The sequence below is a fragment of the Spermophilus citellus genome (genome assembly GCF_964194105.1).
Source record: "Spermophilus citellus genome assembly, chromosome: 11".
NCBI lineage: Eukaryota > Metazoa > Chordata > Mammalia > Rodentia > Sciuridae > Spermophilus > Spermophilus citellus.
In genome coordinates, this window is record NC_138192.1 from 66,184,432 (window position 1) to 66,206,359 (window position 21,928).

The following is a 21,928-nucleotide window of genomic DNA, read 5'->3' on the forward strand; positions in this document are numbered from 1 at the left end:
AACTAGCAGAAAGCAGGTGTGACTCAAACAATATCTAAGCACAATAGACAATTAGAACTTGAGTTCAATGAGAATTTTTCCAGAGAACAAATAATTCTCTAAAAGAAATCTGGAAACTTTCATGAACTATATTTATTATGTCAGATTAGTAAAATATTGTCTTGGGTAATAGCACTATATTTTATAGTGAATTATTGGCTTTCTAAGGTGTCTGCCTTATTTCAGGGTTAGTGACTTCTGCATATGAAATATTGGGGTCAATATTTTTCTGATGACAGGAGAGGTTCACTAACCAATTTATGACCTTCTTGTGACCATGTGATACACTGTGTATTGTTTGGAATTCTCTCTTCTGTAATCAGCTGTCTGGAAAAAAGATAAAAGGAAACATTACCAAAAGAATAACTTACAGTGGGATTTCCTTTAAAAAAAAAAAACAAAGTACACTAGAAAAGACTCACAGATTTCATGGAGAAATTTCACTGACCTTTTACTTAAGTCATAAATGTCATATGAAGCTGAGTAGGAATGCCTCCATTGCTATAAGAAAAAACAAACATTTCAGGATTGTGCACATCTTAACAGTTTGGTCACTTACTATGGGAGCTTAAGAGGACAGGTATAGTAAGATATTATTGTATAACTCTCAAATTTCACTATATATTATAATTCTCTATTTAGATTCCTAGAATTTTAGAATTTTTAAGTATCCTAGAGCCGTCTGGTACAAACTTCTCTGATCTTCACTTATAACCTTGCTTTGGCATCATCTCCTCCAAGAGCCTTCTCAGCAACACAGTGGGCCAAAGTGTCAAAGTGATAAAAATAAATGAGCTATCAATTGTTGCACAACATTAGCCCTAGCATTTGGCATAGTATATAAGAGTGTCTCTTTAGGAAAATGTAAATTGTCACTTTTTACCCAACAGACCTGCAAAATATTTATAAGACATGATTCTACTGGTGGCAGCGTGGAAAAAAAAATGTTTACTTTTGTAGATTGATGGTGAAAATGCCAAGTGCTATAGATTTTTTGAAATCTACTTAGTAATATGTACTAAAATTAAAATAAAGTATCATCAAGTCATTAACAGCCATCTGCAGAGAGTGAAAACGAAAATCAAACTAAACACCAAGTAGCTAGAAGAAAATAAATAAATTTGAGAGCAATAACTAGATAGAAAGTATATAATAGAGAAAAATCGATAAAATCAGAAAGTGATTCTATAAGACTAGTAAAATGGTTAACATAGGGAAAGTGAGAAGGAAAGAAAACGCAAATGTCCAATATCAGAAACAAAAAATGGGACATCACAACATGTTCTCCAGGCATCAAAAGACCATGAGAATATTAGGAACATTTTTACCAATAAATTACAAAAACCATAAAAAATAAAAAAAAATCCTTGAAAAAACTTAATAAAAGTGATATAAAAGTCTGAAATCTTACATTTTATAAACAAATTGAATTCATAAATAAAAAATTTTAACATAAAACACTAATTCCAAATAATTTTACCAGTGCACTCTATGTTATTTATCCAAATAAGTGAAAACTTTTGAGCACACGAAAAACCTTTACGCAAACGTATGCAGCAGGTTTATTCATAATTGACAAATCTTGGAAATAGGTAAAAGGATACACAGACTGTAATAAATTCATACAATGGAATATTGTTCAGTGATTAAAAAGAAATGAGCACCTAGATGCCGTGGCGAATGCCTGTAATCTCAGTGACTCTGGAGGTTGAGGCAGGAGGATCGCAAGTCCAAAGCCAGCCTCAACAACAGTGAGGCACTAAAAAACTCATTGAGACTCTGTCCCTGAATAAAATACAAAATAGGACTGGGGATGTGGCTCAGTGGTTGAGGGTCCCTGAGTTCAATCCCTGGAACTCCCCCCTCCCCCGCCAAAAAAAAAAAAACAGCAAAAAAAAAAAAAAAAAAAAGAAAGAAGCTATCAAGCCACAAAAAAAGATTGGAAGAACCTTAAACACATATTGCTATGTGAAATGGCCAATGCAAAGTGTTGTTCACTGGATTAACCATACGACTTTATGGAAAAAACCAAAGGACAAAACCAGGAAAAAAAAATCAGTGGTTGCTTGAGATAAAGGGGATAAAGAGGGACATATAGGTTGAAGGCAGGGGACTTTCTGGCACAGTGAAACTGCTCTTTATGATACTATAATGGTGATTCACATCATACATTTACCTAAATCACAGACCGTACCCTAATGTAAACTATTCACTTGAGTTAATAATAATGTATTCCTATTGTCTTGTCAGGTGTAACAAATGTACCGTAATTAATGCAAGATGTCTATAGTAGGGAAAACTGGAGAAGAAGGGATGTGAAACATCTAGGAATTTTCTGCTTAATTTCAGGAAACCTAAAGCTGCTCTAAAAATATAAAGCCTATTAATTTCTTTAGAAAATAAATTAGAGCTATGACTTGGAAGGAATTCCACATGGTATCATTAAGAAATGCAACTTACCGAAAAGAATGGAAATAGAATCTTACTTTTGTAAAATAAGCAATAACTAAAAAGAATCCCCATATACTTTCACACAGATATATGAACAAGGAGAAAAATATGAAATATGGAGAGATATACACTAGACTCTGGGGATCCAAACAAAAAATGGGGAAATGATGGAAGATAAAGAATCTGTATATGATGATATCTTTGTATTCATAAAAATTATAATCTTTATGTATATATAATAAACATAAAACATTTTAAAAGAAATTCCTTGTCCATATATCTTTGCTCCCCACCATACTCTTACAGGTAAAAATTGGGTCTTACTCATCTTTACATATCTTGAATCTAGTGTGAGCTACGTGGTAGGTGTAAAAGAAATAAATGAAATTACAATAAAGTTCAAACTGTGTCCTTGAGGATGAGATATATGAAATAAGCAACCAGCTCACGGACAACGAGCTACATGATAGCAGAGCTAAGACACAAGGTCAGGGCTCCTACCCATAACTAGTAGTCATTTCTCCTCCCCTTATGTTCCCATGTTAACAAGTATTTATTTATCAAATTGCCCTTCTCGTATATCACACGTTTTTTTTCCCCGAATCTTGGATTATTCTGACACACCCCATACTTGTTTCCAGGCAACCTTGAGCATAATAGTTGCTAAGCCAAAAGGTGTGGTATTGGCTGGAAATATTAAGGGCTGAGATCATTTTGGAATGACAAAATCATCATGGGTATAAAAGGAAATGCAAAATATTTGGTACGTTTACCTCATCTCTTAAGCAGAATTATCAGTCTATTTAGTCTGTGAAGACTAGCAGCTATCATCTTCCAGACATTTCTCTCCCAGAGCAGCTCCTCGTGCAGTGGGGGATATGGGCAAGTGAACTACCCTCAGGGAATCACAGTGTGATGGGCGAAGAGATATAATGAAGCCAGTGAGGAGAAGCAGGAATCATAATCAGGTCTCCGGGAGGGAGAGAGGCTTATGTAGAAAGGTGGGTCTTGGGCTGAGTTTCATAGTGGAGACTGCCACGAGAATGGGCCAAAGAACATGGTATCCAAGAGAAATTGAAATGTAAAGATAAGAAAAATCATGTTTAAGAGAAGGCTTTAGAGTCTTCTAACTTGTATTTAAGTCTCTACTGTGTAAGACCAGGCAAGATTATTTTCTAAACTTCCATTTTCTTTCTAGGAAAAGGGGGATAACTATGGCAACAGTCTCAGATCCATGAGAATGCGTGTAAAGCAAGGCTATGGAACATTACCACCCTGTGGTAGATGACAAGACGCAAGCTAACGAGAGGAGATGCTGGGATAGCCTCTATGTCAGGCTGGAGGATGACACCCATTCACTCAGTTATTTATGACTCATTTATTTGTGGTCACTGCCTAGAAGTGATGATCGATAATTCTGGATGCACTAAGTCTATCCTGGAGAAGGCAAAAGAACACTGGAGAGTAAGCCCCAAGGAAACATAATAGAATCAGCCTTTTCTTTCTTCTGAATATGTTTCCTGAGATTTCGTCATGAAGACATTTATGCTGCCCATAAAACTCTATTAAACAAACAGAAGGAAGACTAGCAGAGTAGAGGAAGTGAGTAAGGGGAAGGCAGGAAGGAAAGGGGTGGTACTGAGGTAAAAACGGAGAAAACTATGTTATATGCATTTGTGAATATGTCAAACGAACCCTACTATTATGTATAACTATAATGCACTAAATTCAAATGTTAGTCTTTAACATGGACAACTGTTATTCAGTGGTTCTCAATTCTGGTTGCCCATTAGAATAATCTGTAACATTAAATAAAATTTTGATGCCAGATTTACCCTAAAGACTGCAATTTATTGACCTCGGTATTGAACCCGGACACTGAGAATTTTTAAAAAGTTCTTCAAGTGACTTTATCTTATGGGTAGTTACAAGAAGCACTGGTTTACACAAACAAATCCATTAATTGAAAAATAGATATGCTGAAGTTGCCAGAGGATTCTGATTTGCTTATAGCTGATGGGCTTAGCAGAATATAATCAGAGAGTCTTCATATCCAGGAAACAGAGCTCAGCACTGTGGATGCAGGGTAAATATTATGATTGAGAATCTCCATCCTGAGATGGTAAATGGAGTATGGAATGCTTTGCTTGGCCTGAGTACAGCAGTGTTGGTGTGTGAGATAAGGACATTTGATATTATTTGTCCCAGAGAGTAAAAGTCGGGGGTGGGAATTCCCAGCTTTGTATTTCATTTCCAATACAGAGTATCTCTACAGGTTTCCAATCTTTCCTACATGTCTTAAAACTTCCTATCCTTGACAGCTATTGTCAACTCCATGAATTACTAAAAAGCTGCAAAGTTACCATTGATTTTTTTTTAATGCTAAACATCAAGAGGACGTGTGATCAAGCATTGGCTATTCCTGAGTGTGTGAGAATTCCACATTGAGTGAGTGACTGGAGCAGACTGAGTGATTTTGGTAGGACCTTTGTGGTCAGATTAGAGGCTCTCTTCCTTAGAATGGTTGTGTATGGTGGGATGTGAAGGCTGGGAGGAGGTCTGAGGCATCTTAGAGTCTTTTCTGGAGGATGGGTGGTTTAACTTTTCAAAGTAAATATTTACTGAATATCTTAAGACCTTATCTGAAGGTCTTAAATGTAAAGCTAAGACAAAAGATATAAGGAGTAACATCAACCAATGTACAAGTCAGACATGTATACTAACTTTAAAATTATACAATAAATGCCTTTTATTATTATTTATTATTTTATTAACCTATGTTATAAGTATCTACAATTCAATACTAATTATACTTCATAGTATTTGAAGACACAAAAATATTTTTTTCTTTTGAAACATTAATTGGATTTGTGTTTTATGAATAAGAACAATTTTTTTGGTGTTGAATTAATGAGTTTTAGGTGACAAGTATATTACTTAGGTGTCCATCTTAAAACATGCATACACTGAAATTAGTTACAAAATAACGTATTCATCCACCTCTTTAAATGTCATAGAAAGCATTTTTTTTTTTTTACCTTCACATAGTTGTATTCGAAGAGAACGAACAACCCATCAGGAGACACTGAATAATCACTAATGGAATGTGGAAACTCTTCCTATCAATCAACGAAAAGAAAGAAAAGTTGAACAATATAACCACCATCATTGAGCACTTACTACATAGATGGTGCTCTTCTAGACACATGGTGTGTGCCTTGGGAGCACCCAGGAGAGATGGCACAGTAACCCACACAGAAGACCATAATATGAGGTGGGCAAGTGATCAGTGTTAGAAAGGTTTAAATCAAACCAAGGAAAGATGGCTGTGAGGGTGGGGATCAGGAGCAGAGAGAGAACTTCCTCAGTAGGAGCAGCACCATGAGCAAAACCCAAGGTGTGGGGAAGAGTATCGAGGTTTGAGGAATGTTTAAAGGATATGGGTAACCTGAATATAGCATGGGGTGTGCCCACAAAGTGGAAGGAGCAAGGGCATCAAATTAGGAAGAGTTGAGACTTAAATATAAGACATGGAACTATGACCTGCTTTTGTATGTGGAAGTGATAATATCATTTTTTTTTTAAAGATAATCATGACACAGTGTCTAAAATAACACATGCAGGGGGCTTGTATCAGGCTGGATTGGGGCAGTGCTAAGTGATCTGGTCTCCAGAATAGATATGCACAAGTTAGAGTACTCACTACCGTAAGATTAATTGAGGGTTTAAACCAAGACTATCAAGAGGAAACGGAAATCTGTGAAGTACTTGACATGGAATTGGTAGGGTTTGGTAAGTAGCTAATTATAGGGCATGTCAGGAGAGTCAAAGACGAATCTGATGTTTCTAGTTTAAGTGACTGGGAAGAGAATTAAGAGGTTATTTACCAAGATGGGAAACTTGGCAAGAGAAATAAGATGTTTTGGACAGTGAAGCAGAGATAACTAGATAAACCTGGGATTCTGAATTTAAAAGGTCTGCAGGTCATCCCTGGGAAGGAGACAGCTAGCTATTGGAAATTGAAATTTGGATCCTGGGAAGAGGTTAGTGTCAAAAACTAGAGGGGAGAGCACAGAAGCTGTGGAAGTGCATGAAATTCACCCCAGATACAAAGTGAGGCAAGAGGCCAGAGAGTAAAGACAGCTGTAAGGAGCACTTACATGTAAATATATGAGCAGAGGAGAAGAAATCATCAAAGGAGACTAAAAAGTAGCGAAGGCAGGGAGCATTTGAAGGTGAGAAAGATCCACTGTGTTGTATGCTGCAGAAAGTCCAACAGAATGAGAAAGGATAGTACTTATGGAAAACAGGATAGAATTCATGAAAAAAATCCCCAGAATTTCATGCATGATTTAGTTATATGGTTAAACATACAAATGTACGGTTCTCCAAGAAAATGGAGTTGTTTCCATTTTCAGCATTGAATAGCAAGATATTATCTTCTTGTTTGTAGAGATATTCATGATCTGAAGAGAGAAAAGAGCCACATCAGTATTTCAGGTTGCTGTCAAACATTTGCATAAACTAAAAACTATGCAATAAATTTTAAAATTTTGGTTCACAAAAGGACTAAATATCTCTAGGATGGGAAAACATGAATGGTGACTACTACACTAGTTCGTTCTTCCATCATTAATGTCAAGGTTTCAATTTGCATTTAACTTTTGATACTCCATGTCAAAGAAATTCTTTGTTTCTTTCCCTTTGCACCTTAAGTAGAAGAAAAAATACTCTCCAGAGAGTTTTTAAAAGCAAGAATTATATCTTCTCAGTGCCATAAAAGTACCCCACAACCCAAACTAACCAGGATGAAAATAAGCATAAAAATTTGCACCTCCATTAAAAAAAATTCTTACCTGAAACCCACCGCAAGGAGTAAACTTTCACTCGGTAAGTATTTTTTAAGTAATCAGTTAGCAAATAAGTTTTACGACTGTCAGCTTCGGCATCATCAGCTGGTTGAAGGAAAAAAAAAAGAATGCAATGTTCAATACTATGTAATAACCTAAGCTTTGGATAAAATGAACAAATGGATCTCTATAATATGAGAGGAGGAGATAGAATTCCTTTTCTATAAGTGCTCACGAAAATGTAGAGACACTCATAAAATGCAAGGCACATTTTGAAATATTTCATACTTGATGATTGATACCAAAATGCATTTAACTAAGCTGGGTGCAGTGGCACATGCCTGTAATTCCAGTAACTTGGTTGGTTGAGGCAGGAAGATCATAAGTTGGAGGCCAGCCCCAACAATTTAGCAAGACCCTTTCTCAAAATAAAAAATAAAGAGGGCTAGGGATGTAGCCCAGTGGTAGAGCACTCCTGGGTTCAATCCCCAGTATGGAAAAAAAAAAAATTACCACATACATGGGGCTGGGGATGTGGCTCAGCGGTAGCGCGCTTGCCTGGCATGCATGCGGCCCGGGTTCAGTCCTCAGCACCACATACAAACAAAGATGTTGTGTCCGCGGAGAACTAAAAAATAAATATTAAAATTCTCTCTCTCTCCTCTCTCTCTCCCCTCTCTCACTCTCTCTTTAAAAAAAAGAAAAAAAAAACATACATATGAAGCATATGTATGTGTTCACAGTACTGATAAACTTCAATGTGAACATCTAGATTAGCAATTTCCAATAGAAATAAAATGTGAGCCATACTTGAAAAATATTTAAGATAAAATGAATCATAATAGCATATTTTATTTAGGTCAATATATCCAAAATATTTTTTCAACATGTAATCAATATTAAATTTCATTAATGAGTTCTTTCACAATCTTATTTCATATTAATTCTTTCAAATCTGTGAGTTTTCACTCACAGCATGTTTCAATTTGACTAGGCACATTTCAAGTTCAATACCTACATTCAGACATGGAACTAAGTATTCTAGTGGATAGCACAGACTAGATAACCCTCTGCTGAGTCCCTGAGGTCCATTTCCAAGCCCTCTTGCTCCTCAGAGACCTTTAAGAAATTCTGATCAGACCTTTCAGAAATCCTTCTTTGTCTCACTGCTTTTCCTTGAACTTGGTGGCATCTGTGTGGTTCTATATTCTGCTACTAGGGACCTAAATTCAAAATCTGAAACATGTTTGATATCTCCTTCTCTTTTCCTACCAATTTCATCTAATTGAACCTACCGATTCTTCCTGAAAAATCTATTTCCAGGTATTCCTGCCATCAGCTTCATCCATCCCAGTCCATCCTCTGCAACATCTTTGAAGACATTTTTCTTATATCACTTTCACCCTGGTGCTTATTATCTTCAAAGCTCTCCATATTTCCCATTGCCTATAGGAAGGCAGAAATGCCTTTGCCCGGCACTAGCAGTGTTATGATTTGGATGTGGGGTGTCCCCAGAAAGCCCAGACGTGAGATAATGAAAGAAAGTTTGGAGGAAAAATGATTGGGTTATAGCCTTAGTCTAATCAGTGAGTTAATCCCTGATGGGATTAACGGGAGTGGTAGTAGTGTGTGACTAGAAGAGGTGGGAACTGGGGCGTGGCTTTGGTGTATATATCTGTATCTGGCAAGTGGAGTCCCTCTCTCTATTTTCTTATCACAATGATGTGAGCTGCATCCTTCTGCCACCCTCTGCTGCCATGACGTGCAGCCTCACCTGGAGCCCTGAAGAATGGAAAGACCTTCTATGGATTAAGACCTCTGAAACTGTGAGCCCTCAAATAATCTCTTCCTTCTCTACAGTTGTTCTGGTCAGATTCTTTAGTCACAGGAGTGAAAAAACTGACTAAAACAGACAACCTCCTCAGTCTTCTAGGTTCATGTCTACTCCCTGCAGAAACTCTTATCTTAGCTCATGATTTGCACCCTGAACCCAGGAGACCCTCTCCCCCTTTCTCACCTCTATTTCTTGTCCCAAGTCAGTTTTCTGCAATGTCTTCAACTGCTCTCTTATTTGTCACCACCAGCTACCCTCTGACTCCTAACTCTTTCATGAAGACTTCAATTCTGCCTCCTCTGACTTTTTCTTTTTTACTTTTTTGGCTCCTGTTATTTCATGACTTATATTGATAACTATTTTCCATGCCTGCTTGAGTATTCTATTTGAGTATTTAGCTAGGCTGTATATTTTTTAAGACAGGTGTTTTTTTTTTTTTTTTTTTTGCATCAATTCTCAACACCTAGCACAGTTTCATGCTGTAGTGTGCAGGCACACACAAAAAGTTTTAGTTGATTAACATAGGATTTCTTCCTACAAGCACAATTGAACCAATGTGCTTCCACAATCCCAGAGGCTGACAAAGAGCTTAACATCTTTTCCCAAATCTTTGAATTTTCCCATATATAACATTCACTCCCACAATTGGCCCCATCATAGCTCTCCTATATCTACTCCAGTAGCACCTTCTCTTATTAATTTTTCACAGCTTACAGGAAGTAATTCTCTAACAGGAAATGTTCTTTCAAAAGGTAGTCTTGAGATTTTATCCCTGTAGACCTTATCTGGCAATAGTCTTGTACCTACCTATAAAACCTTCCGTTTCAGTAGATAACGTTGCTACATTTCACTTGATCACTTTGTTGATTTTGCTTAAGCCTAGTTTGTTAAATACATTATGGAAGTTTGAAAGTAAGGTATTAATGCTAGTTAGCAGAAATACAGAGAGTGGGTTAAATCAGCACTTGAGCTTGTCAACCATCAAACAAGAAGTAAAGAAGTACTTGTGCTACAGGAAATATTATTTGAACTCACACTGGGGCTAGTAACTATGAATCTGGATTTGTTCACTGATGCCCTCAACTGTTTGTATGCACCCAGATATTTTTTCATACATCTAATGATTATAAAACAAGTATCATCTGGTAAGTACTATTGAAAAATGTCCTGCTATCAATACCTGTTAGTCTAAAATAGACAAAAACCACAATCCAAATTAGTATAAATTGAAGTATAGATGGTCATAGATATTCACAACTCTATTCTCATCTATTGATGTAGTTATCTACCTGAACATACAGAAAAGAGAACAATATATTTATGTGTACATGCATATATATATGAACATGTGACAAAACAGACATGTCAACATAGAACACCTCTCACTGGCTCTTGACTTTGTGAGAAGGGAATGAACTGAACAGCTATAACAGATCACACATGTATTATCTCATTTGAGTGCTATCTGCTGCAATTATATTTGCCCATGGTTTTTGAGGGCAACATACTTACATCTGGAAAAAAACTGAGGCCAAATTCCCATGATGTCACCCAGTGCCCAGAGGACTCCACTTTGTACTCACAATGCCTTCCTCACTGAGCATTTACCTCTCCCGCCCTCCTGGGATGTCCCTGGATTTTTCTCTCACCAGCCCATGGCTTTTCTACACCATCATCTCTACCACAGTTGGCTCCCTTCTGTTCACAATGGCCCCTGTGCATCCATCTGTCAATGTCCCAGATATGACAGTTGATGGCACACTCTTGTTAAGGCCAAGGCATCCTGTAAGGGTTACCCCTACCTTGGCTTGAGTCAGATTCATTCGACTGCTTTACAGTAACCCTGTAACCTGGTTTCTCTCTATTAGCTACCTAGTCCCAGAGCAGCATGGCTAACTTGGAGCAAGTAGAGCAACAAATGTTCCCTGTTTTTTTGCCTTGCCATTTGATAAGCAGGGCACATTGGAAGACAGTTTGGAAACATCTAGATAAGCGAGTTCTGTGAGATGTGAGTGCCAAGTCCAGGTTTTGACCTTTAGCAAGTTCATAGTTTGCTGCCAAGTTCCAACCTATCCTGTCAAACTCTTATAGGACATGCTCATGTTTCTTCTTCCTCATCTACTTGTTCACTGACAGGGCACTGCTGCAGCAACAGATGAAGGTCTTTGGCTGCTTGTGTGGTTTTCCTGGTGCGGCCTGGGACATGTCGTTCATTTGACTTATCAGTTCAAAGCACTGTGCTAGCCAAGTAAAGCAGTTAATCATATGTTACCCATCATCTCATGCAGAAATCTTAGATTCAAATCTTCCTTAATTAAAAATTAAAAGAAAAAGGTTAGTAACAGTATGCTTTAGTTTTTTTGGGGGGTAGAGCAACTATTCGTTGAACCATAGGAAAAGAACATTTTTATCAGACATAAAAGGTAACTAACATCATTTAAAGTGTTTAACCTCATGATAAATTCTCATCAAACTGTGGTATCTTAACAAATCCTTGCTTTAGGATCAAAATTACTTCTGAATAAAAGAAGTTTCAGAATAATAAAGTTCAAATATGAAAGTAATGTAGTTTCATGTTTTTATCAATTATTTACTGAGTAATTATAGTAGATTTTGAATACTCATATGTCCATTCATACAAAACTATTTTAATCGGTTTTAAATTCTGATTTACAATCTTTCTACTTTACAAAGATAAAATATTTTGGGTAAAAAAAAAAGACTAATAAAATACATTAACAGGAAATGTGCTTTTATGGCTCATACAAGCATAAAGTTGTTAAAAACAGACAAAAAGATACCTGATTATAGAGTCCCTGTGCTCCATATGATAATCAGTTTCACATTCCACATTGATGGTTTATCTATGATGACTATAAGAAATAAAATGGGTGTCACTTCAGAATTTGTGCTATCAAACTAGCTTTGACATGAAGACAGAAAACTCCATACAGTAGAAGAAGAAATTGATTGAAAGAATTCTCAGATCCTGTGGTTGGATTACCCAGCAACATGTACAAACTACTACTCATCTCTGATGATTCAAAAAATACAAGGGATTGAGTAGCTGGAGGTTTTGAAATCAGAGAATCTGGATACAGGCTCACTCATTGCCTTAGGGTCGTAGGAAAAATTACTAAACCTTTGGTATGGTTTCAGTGATGATATCTCCTTCAGAATTCATATTGAAACTTAATCCCCATTGTGGTAGTTTTAAGAGGTGCAACCTTTTGTAGAAGGGGTTGAATCTTCAGGACACTGTCCTTGTGAATGTGTTAATCCCTTTAAAAAGGGCTGGGGAAACTAGCTTAGGTCTTTTTTCCCTTCAACCTTGTGCCATGTGAGAAAGCAGTTGCAAGAAGGTGCCATTAATGGAGGAGTGCCGCAGTCCGGAGAATGTTACTAGGCAGGGAACCTGACTTCCCAGACTTCCAAGACTCTAGAATAGTCAAGAAATAAATCTCTGTTCTTTATAAATTATCCAGTCTCAGGTAGTCTGTTATAGCAGCACAAAAGGGCTAAGACAGAAATTGGTACCACAGAAGTGAAGTGCTGCTATAAACACATACCTGATAATGTGGAATGAGTTTGGGAACAGGGTCATGAGTAGAGGTGGGACAGTTTTGAAGTGCATGCTAGACAAAGCCTGTATCACTATGAATGGAGCATTTAGGGAGATTCTGGTGAGGATTCAAAAGAAGAGGGGAGCTGTAGAGAGAGCCTCAGTCTTCTGAGAAGTTATTGTAAGTGGTCACGATCAAAATGGTGGTAGAAATATGCAGAGCAAAGGTCACTCTGATGAGGGTTTAGGCAGAAAAATAAAGAATATCGTTTTGGACAGTGGAGGTAAGGCGACCCTTGTACAAAGTAGGGAAGAACTTGGATGAATGGTGTCTGTGCTCTAGGGCTTTGTGGAAAGCAGAATTTAAGAGGTACAAACTGTAATATTTGGTTGAAGAATCCTCTAAGCAAATTGTTAAGGGTGTTCTGTGATTTCTTCTGACCGCCTATTATAAAATATGAGAAGAGTGAAGTGAATTATAGATAGAATTTATAATCAAAAGGGAAATAAATTTAAGGATTTGGAAAAGTGTCAGTTTGGCTAGAGAAAAAAAACATGTTTGGAATACCAAGGGTGTGGCCAAGCAATCATTTGATAAAGAGAGTAGTGTGTATAGAAGGAAGACAAATGCTATTTGTCTTAGTTTTCTTTGTGCTTCTATAGCATATTACTACAGACTGGATAATTTATAAGCAACAGAAATTTATTTGGCTCATGGTTCTAGAAGCTGAAAGTCCAAAATCAAGAGGCCACTTCTCAGAAGGATCTTCTTGTGTTATCACATGACAGAGGCATCAGATATTAAGAAAGTATACAAGACAGAAAAAGAGGAGCCAAACTCAATTTTTTAACAAACCACTTCCTTCAATAAAACATTAACCTGCTCATGAGTATGGAGTGCTCATCACCCAAACACCTCCCTTTAGTCCCATATCCAACACTTTTGCAGTGAGATTAAATTTCCTAAGCATAAACTCTGGGAGGCATGTTCAAACCATAGCACTATTCAATAAGACAGTGAAGAATAAACCTGAATGCATTTTGAAGATTTGGGTGCCTCCCATTCCTGACCCAGAACACTGAAGCCTAGGGGATAGAACTGTATCAAAAGACGGGCCTTGGGTTGCCCATGGTACCTCAGCATCCACTGTCCTGCACTGACTCAAGTCACTGTTCCCTGAATTGTGATGCTCTGCTCCTCAGTTGCCCTATTTGTGCCTTAAGCAGACCTAACAATTGCTCAGATGACCACTCTGGAAGGTACAGGCCTGAAACCTTGGTGGCATGTAGTCTACTTCTGCAGGTACAGAGTGCCTGATCTGGGAAGGCATGGCCACTGCCATCTGGATTCCAAAGGATGCCTCAGAGAGCCTTGGGGTCCATGCAGAGAAGTATCACAGGGGTGAGACCATTACAGAAAGCCCCAACTTGGGCAGTGCTTACTGGATCCTTTGGGACACACTTTCCCAAGTGATTCCACAGCTGCAGATCTATGAATGTGTAGTGCCAGCCCCGGGGACCACAGACACGAGACTTCAGCATGAGAGTTTCAGCATGGGCTGTGCTTATTAGAAAAGTCATGGGGTTGGGATTCTGCGAAGCCTTGGGGACCCACTGAAAAGTGGAACATGGAGTCAAAGGTTATTCCCAAACCTTCAGATTAAATGTTTCCTGTCCTGTTGGATTTTGGACTCACCTGAGATCTGTTATGTCTTTCTTCCTGCTTACAAAAACAGGCAAGACATTCTTGGAAGCAGATAACTTTCTTGATTTCACAGGCTTATAATTGGTGAAAGAATTGCCTCAGGATGAGTCTTATCTTGAGTCTCACCCATTTGTGATTCAGATGAAACTCTGGACTTTAGACTTTTGAGTAGTTGCTAGAATGAGGTAAGACTCTGGGGACTGTAGAGATGGAAAGACTCTTGCCTGCACGTCAGAGCATGAATGTGAGGGGACAAGTAGTGGAATGTCATTCAAAGTTCATGTTGAAACTTAATCCCTGTTTTGGTATTAAGAGGTAGGGCTCTGGGAAGTTATTAAGTCATGCGATTGCTGCCCTCATGGATGGATTGGTGCTTTATAAAACGACTGGAGGGAATTAGTTTAGCTCCTTCTGCCTTTTGGCTCTTCTGCCATGTGAGGTCATAGCATGAAGACCCTCTCCAGACACTGAATGCTGGCACCTTGATCTTGAACTTCTCAACCTCCAGAACTGTAAAAAAATAAACTTCTGGTGTTTACTAATTCCCAATATGCAGTATTTAGTTGTACCAGCACAAATGGACTAGGATGAACTTTTAAAGTCTCAAATCATTAATTTAAAAAATAAAAATAATAGCATTGTTAAGCACACAGGAATCTGAAATGATTAAATGAGATAATGTTTGCAATGTGCTTAATTCAGGACCTAGAATTTAGGAAGCCCTATATCTGTGCTACAGTATGTATTACTGCTTTGCTCAAAGCATGTGTTATACCCAACCAGGACAGAAAGATGAATTAAAAAAGAATCTCTTCCCCAAAGCACCTAGAAGTGATGTAAAGAACAAGAATTTCACTGCAATAAAATAATAGCCAATTAAATTTCACTGTGTTCATAATTGCAAACATTCCTAATAAGGCAGTAGGAGGCCATTACACTGAGAAAATATCCAGTACAAGTGCAATCTAATGACTTGCTAGGTGTTAATGAATATCACATCTTCTCTCTGACATGCCTTATACCATCCATTGCATCCATTGTATAAGGCAGCAGTTTATGAAATGAAGGGAAACACTGACTTAATGGAATTAGAGGATTTATGAAGAATGATGTTTCTCTGACTTCATTTATTTATTTATTTATTTTTATGTGGTGCTGAGGATCAAACCCAGGGCCTCGCACATGCTAGGCAAGCGCTCTACCGCTGAGCCACAACCCCAGCCCTCTCTGATTATTATACATAAAGGACTTCAGAATAATATCACAACCAGCAGATTTACCTTCTCAATAAAAAAAAAAAAATTCAGGTTCATCAAGTGACATCTGATAAATGTGCTGCCCTTAACTAGAATCTGTAAATATGGGAACTGTGTACTATAAACATGTACTTGAGAACCAGAGTGTTAGATGATGAAATTTTTATTGGGAATGTGAACATTGTCTTTTCAAATGTCTATCTGAAATGCCAAACAAACGGTACAACGTGCATTTTCCAGATAAGCAACAGTCTGGAAAAAAGGGAACAACTTGACGGAGCAGTCAGGCACAGTTCTAGCCTCACCTCTTTTCTTACTCGCTTATCATTCCACTCAGCTACCCTGACCTCCTAGCTCTTCCTCTGACACAGCAGGCCCACTCCTGCCTGAGGAAGTTTGCATTTACCAGATCCTCTCCCTGGAATGGTCTTGCCCCAACAAATGCTCAAGGTTTGCTCTATTACCTTCTCCAGATCTTACTTAACTGATGCCTTCCTTCTGTGGGCTAGTGTACAGCCCCCTCTCCTAGAGCATGCTCTACTGCTCCATCTAGCTTTATATTTTTCCTTAGCAGTGATACCATGTAGCATATAGTTTACTTATTCCCTTCTTTACTGTCTGCCTCCCTTGATTGCAGGAGAGTTCCATGTGGGCACCAATTTGTTGCTGTTCATTTTATTTACTATTATATTACTATAATATAGAACATTGCCTGGCATATGGATGATCAATAAATAGTGGTTGAATAGAAGGATAAATACCAGGACAATACAAAAACAAGAACCAATAGCTTCAAGCACCAACATGTGAACTCCAAGTGGTTTTGGTTTAGGAGAACAGCAGGCCTGGCCAGATGGCTCTAGATAGATTGGGGATGGAAGCTCCTCCAGTCTGCCTTCCATAGGGTCAGCTCACTTTTTTAAGCCTGTGCCAGTCATTTTTTGTGCTTTTAGTCCTTGATATGCCTTTTTTTTTTTTTTTGTCCACTAATGCTGAAAAGGAGACTTGCAGTTATATTTCCAAGATTATGAGTCTGCAGTCTTCGTTTTGTCAACAGGGAAAAATAGAAAAAGATCAGACACTAATAGAGAGGATAAAAGACCCCATTTTTCTTGCTGGTCCTGCCAGCATGTGACCAGAAGTAGCACCTGGCCAGGATCTACCTTCTTTTGTCTTTCGTAATATCCATTTAACCTGCTTCAGCTTGCCTATCGGTGGAACCAGAAGCAATGGGTTGTACCACACACCTGAAAGTTTTGAGCTCAGATGGCCTGTGTTCCTCTTCTTTCTCTTTGTTCCCAAGCCCTCAACATAGCTCCTTCCTGCAATTACTGCCTCTGGATTACCTCAGAATTACTGTTTTGCTTGTTTATCTGTGCAACTAATTTTTATATTAAAAACCTAAATTTTATATTAAATACCTTTGCTGAAATATCCAATGTGACCTTTGTTTTGCCACAGTATCCTAAATGATATAAGAACGGACACACCTTGCCTATAAATAAGAAGGTCTCTATCAGTTGTAAGAATACAACATCTGGTCAACCAGGATACAAAGATGTATTTAAAGAGTCTCTTCCCCAGAGCACCTAGCAGTGATGTGAAGATCAAGAATTTCACCGCAATAAAATAATTGCCAATTAAGTTTCACTATGTAAATAATTGCAAATATTCTTAATAGGACAGTAGGAGGCCATTACATTGAGAGAACATCTGGGACACTAGATGCACTTTTTCTTAAATGGCTGGATGACAAACATCTTGGCTTTGTGGGCTGTGTGGTCTCTGGATACAGCTTCTCAAGTCTGCCCTTAAAGCTTGAAAGCCATCACAGCCAACCCATGAGTAAGTGAGTGGGGTTGTTTTCCCATAAAATTTTACTTATAAAACCAGGCAGCCAACCCTTGCTGTATTTTAATGACCCATGTATTTTGGGCACTCCTCAAAATTGTGAGCAATTAAAAAAAAGTATTCTCAAGATTGATTTTAAAAGACAGACATTGTTGAAACTTGGATGGCCTTAAAACAATATCAAAATACAGAGCAGAAAAGTGAAAATTGGCAGATTGTTCGTGTCTTGATATGTAGGCTGAGATGAAACCACCTGTACCACTGGTTAAAAAAAAAAAAAATGGTGAGCCCTGTTGACTGCTGTCACAGCAATCAGGAGGCTCCATGCATGCAGGAAGTCAGCCCTGAATAAGGTGGCAGGATTGCTTCATTTCTTTTTGAAATTAAAACAAAACAAAACTTTTTTTCTGATTATAGTCACTCCCTCTTCCCTTGATAGGACTCTCTCTTCTGGAAATAAGTAACAATAAAGGCTCAAACTAATTCTTAGGATATTTATGTCCCACTAAGGGCCTGGCAGTGGGCCAGCATAATCCAAAATGATGAGAAACAGTTGAAAGGTGGGAACTTGAAGTGTACGATATGTGACCCACAAGCTTGAGAAACATGCAACTATTTTGGCACAGGACTGGTTTCTCATGACAAATTCTCAAAAATAGGAGTAGAGACATGAATGCAGGGTGTTACAGCAAGCTAGGAATGATCTTCTGGTGTTCAAAAGAAAATTGATGAGACAGTGTCAGCATTTAGGGAAGTAGAAATCTCTAATATTGAATCATTGAAGAACTTTCCAGAAATATTTATAAAAATATAATTTACAAGGTTATCCTTTGTGATAAATGTTTGCCATCCAGGATACAAGGAAAAACAATTGCTGCGCATCAAAATTGCCACAGAATTTAACCCTTTTCCTGTATTTGCTAGGCAAGCCTTTTGGGAATGTAGGGTAAATGTTATTACTGTATCTGCCCGACTAAAAATATATATATAAAGAATAATATTTGTTCATTCTTATAGAGTGTAGGCAGTTCTAGACATTGTATGTTTTTCTCAATTGATTTATTATTCTTACTCTCATCACATTTTGCAGATGAGACTAAGGCACAGACTGGTACAGCCATAGTCTCATGATTAGTGTGTACCAAACTACATTTGAACTAGGCAGTGTGAATCTGAGGCCAGTATTTACAATCTTCTAAACCTTTCTAAGTACCTAGGGGAGTAACTGTTAATGCTATGCTGAAAGTCCTTTGTGAATTGGTGGAGATGAATTAGATTTTATGCAAGTGTGAATTTAACTTTTGTAACTAATTTAAATAGAAATTGAAATTTAATTTGTTCTAGGACTCTGAAGTCAAAAAGGGTGTCAGTTCTCTTAAAAACTCTAGAATTTTCACTCTGCACTGCATTAAGTATGGCAGCCCTGCGGTTTCCTGGATGGCAATTTATATCCTTCTTGTTCTCTTTTCCATGATAGATCCAGTAACTTTCATCATCTTTCCCCTAATCTCATTAAACTATAGTCAGGTAAGCCTTAATACAAATCTCTTTTTCCTTCCTTTTTTTTTTTTTTTTAATCCCCTAACTCCCTGGATTCCAAACAGGACACAGTACTGAATTGCAGGCCATGCTGTATCCATTTTGAAAAGATGATAAAGTATCCAACACAAAGAGTCAGTGATTGCTTTTACAGCAAAAGCCACCTCAGGGGCCAATCTTCTACCACGTTCTTCATTTCTGTGGTACCTATCCTTCCTGCCACTGTTTAACCCTTTGCTTACAACTCAGGGAGAGGCTGACTTCCTCCTGATCGTCCCCTGGCCGCCTGTGCCTCTGATCCCTGGCTTCTTGATTCCCATGGGAATTCCTTTTCATTTCATTTTTACCTTTTCAAGAGTCTTCTGTCTTTCCACTGCTTACTTCTGCCCTGTCCAAAGCGTGCAGCATAGGGGGTGCCGGTGTGCAGATCTTAAAGAAATAGTTTCCTGCTCTTGGTGCCTTCCTTAGCCATTTCTTATTTCTCTTATTATGCTACTGTCAAACTTTTCAAATAAGGAATCTCTATGTGTGGTCTTCATTTCTTCACCACCCCTTCTTATGCCTCTTGATTACTTAGTCTTTATTACATGCCCTTATTACTTAGTCCATACTTATTTCCTTATTTCTTCGTCATATTTTAATTTTTTATTTTTGCAACACTCAGTGGCACTTTACTAGTGTCATGAGTTGCATCCCCAGCCCTTTTCACTTGTTTATTTTGAAATAAGGTGTTACCGAGACACCCAGGTTGGTCTTGAACTTTCTATCCTCCTGTCTCAGCCTCCCTAGTAGCTGAGATTACAGGAATGTGTCACTGCACTCAGTGATGCTTATTTTCCATGCCAGATATGACCAATTGATCAGGCAATTTATATCATTATTTAAACACTTAATTGAAATTGTTTCTTAATCAGATGATATATAAGCCAAGAGGATGAATGTATCATATCTTTATCAAACAGCAGCTTGCACTGTACTCTATAAATAGTAGGCATGCACAGTCTAGCACTGGATGATTTCACCTTTTATTTATGAACATAAGCATTTTAATCAGAATTGCTGCAATGTTGAAAAATGTTTATCAAAATGATTTTTCTTGTGTGAACTATTAAGACAATTTCTTGAATTCACCAAACATTTACTGAACATATTCAATGTTCTAGTCAATACAGTCATAAAGCTTACATGCAAATGGGAGAGACACATGAAGAAATAAATCAGTAGTGGCATAGGAGCCAGCAATAAGTGCTACGGAGGTAATAAAAAGGGGTAAGGAAGAGTTTGGTGAGGTTGCCATTTTCAACAGGGTGATTGTAAGGGCCCCATGGATACATGAGCATCTGAGCCAAGACCCAAAGAAAGGGAGGAAGTGAGCAATGCAAGTCCATAGGAAGAGGATCTCAGCAGAAAGATTAGCAGGTCCAAAGCTCCTGAGGAAGGCTGTTACAAAGGGGGACAAAGGAAAGGAGCTCAGATAGGTGGTGGGCTCCGATTTCACAATTTGTCATTATGGGGGCTCTGGTTTGACTTTAAGAGAGATGGAAGCCATTGAATGGCTCTCGGCTGAGAAAGACCTATGTATAGATATGATCACTATATTCATTTTCTATTGCTGTACAACAAATTATCACAAACTTCGTGGCTTAATAGAGCACCCATATATTTGCTCAGAATTCTATAGGTCAAAAGTCTAGCTCAGCATGGCTAGATTTTCTTCTCAGGGAATATCAAAGTTTTTGTGGCTAAAATCAAGGTTTTGGCTAAATTGAGTTTTTATCAGAAGACTCTCGGGAAGAGTCTGCATCCAAGTTAAGATTGTTAGTAGAATTCAGTGCCTTGTGATTCTGAAGATCCCATCCACTCATTGACTATGAGCTAGGGTTTCTCTAATCTTCTGGAGACTCACCTACATTCCTTGCCATATGGCCCCATTCATCTTCCATGTCAGCAATAGCATGTCAAATCCTCCCAATCCTGAAGTCTCTGACTGCGTGTTCTATAACCAGCTACACACTCTGTTTTTAGTGGGCTTATATGATTCTGTCAGGACCAAGCAGATAATCTTCTTTTAAAGTTGATTGCATCATATAACAAAACCAACCACAAGAATAAAATCCATCAAATTTACAATCTCAGAGATTAGTACATAAGAGGGGAGTAAAGGAAGTCTTAAAGACCATCTTAGGATTCTGCTTACCACAATCACCTGGTCTGTCACAGTGAAGGAATTAAGAAAATAAACAGGGAACTGTTTGCTCTAATTCAGGTGAAAGGTGAGGGCTTCCGAGACCAGGGTGGTATTAGTTGAGGTGGTAAGGTATGGTCAAACCCTGAAAGAATGTGAATATAGAGAAGATAGGAATGCTGACAATTGGACGTTACCTGTAACTGAAAGAGAGGAATCAAAGAAAATTGCCCGAGCATGGGCCTCAGTAATAGCAAAACTGAAATTGCTAATTTGTTCAGATAAGATATAGTAAGGGTTGGGGGTGAGTCTGAGGGGAAAAAGAAGTTGTAAGAGTTGTCATTATGAGATGACAATTTCATATACAAGAGGAGAAGTCAAGTAGGTAGATGTATATATAAGCATCCAGAGTTTAAGAAGGAGGTTTGGTCTGAAGACAAAATTTAAGACTTGTCAGATTATAGATGGTATTTTAGGCTGTGAGAGTGGATGAGATCATCTAGTATAAAGAGAACTGAGGCCTTAGGATGGAGCCTTGGAGTAGCTGAATGATAGAAGTCAGAAACATGAAGAAGGAGCTACTTAAAAAAGGTTGGGACACAGCACACAGTGAGGTAAAAGAAAAATTAAGACACAGTGGTGACCTAGAGGCAGGC

The 21,928-nt window shown here is 38.0% G+C and overlaps 1 protein-coding gene across 1 annotated transcript in view; it reads right to left on the bottom strand.

Moving 5' to 3' along the window:
• The window catches only part of DPP4 (dipeptidyl peptidase 4), an 80,591-nt gene that overhangs the window by 45,966 nt on the left and 12,697 nt on the right, over positions 1–21,928 (bottom strand). Inside the window, exons 3-7 of the mRNA XM_081261690.1 lie at positions 7,347–7,445; positions 6,865–6,956; positions 5,529–5,609; positions 488–540; positions 294–366 (exon numbers count right to left, since the gene is read on the bottom strand). Coding sequence (XP_081117816.1) covers positions 294–366; positions 488–540; positions 5,529–5,609; positions 6,865–6,956; positions 7,347–7,445 — 398 coding nt within the window. The remainder of the gene's footprint in view (positions 1–293; positions 367–487; positions 541–5,528; positions 5,610–6,864; positions 6,957–7,346; positions 7,446–21,928) is intronic.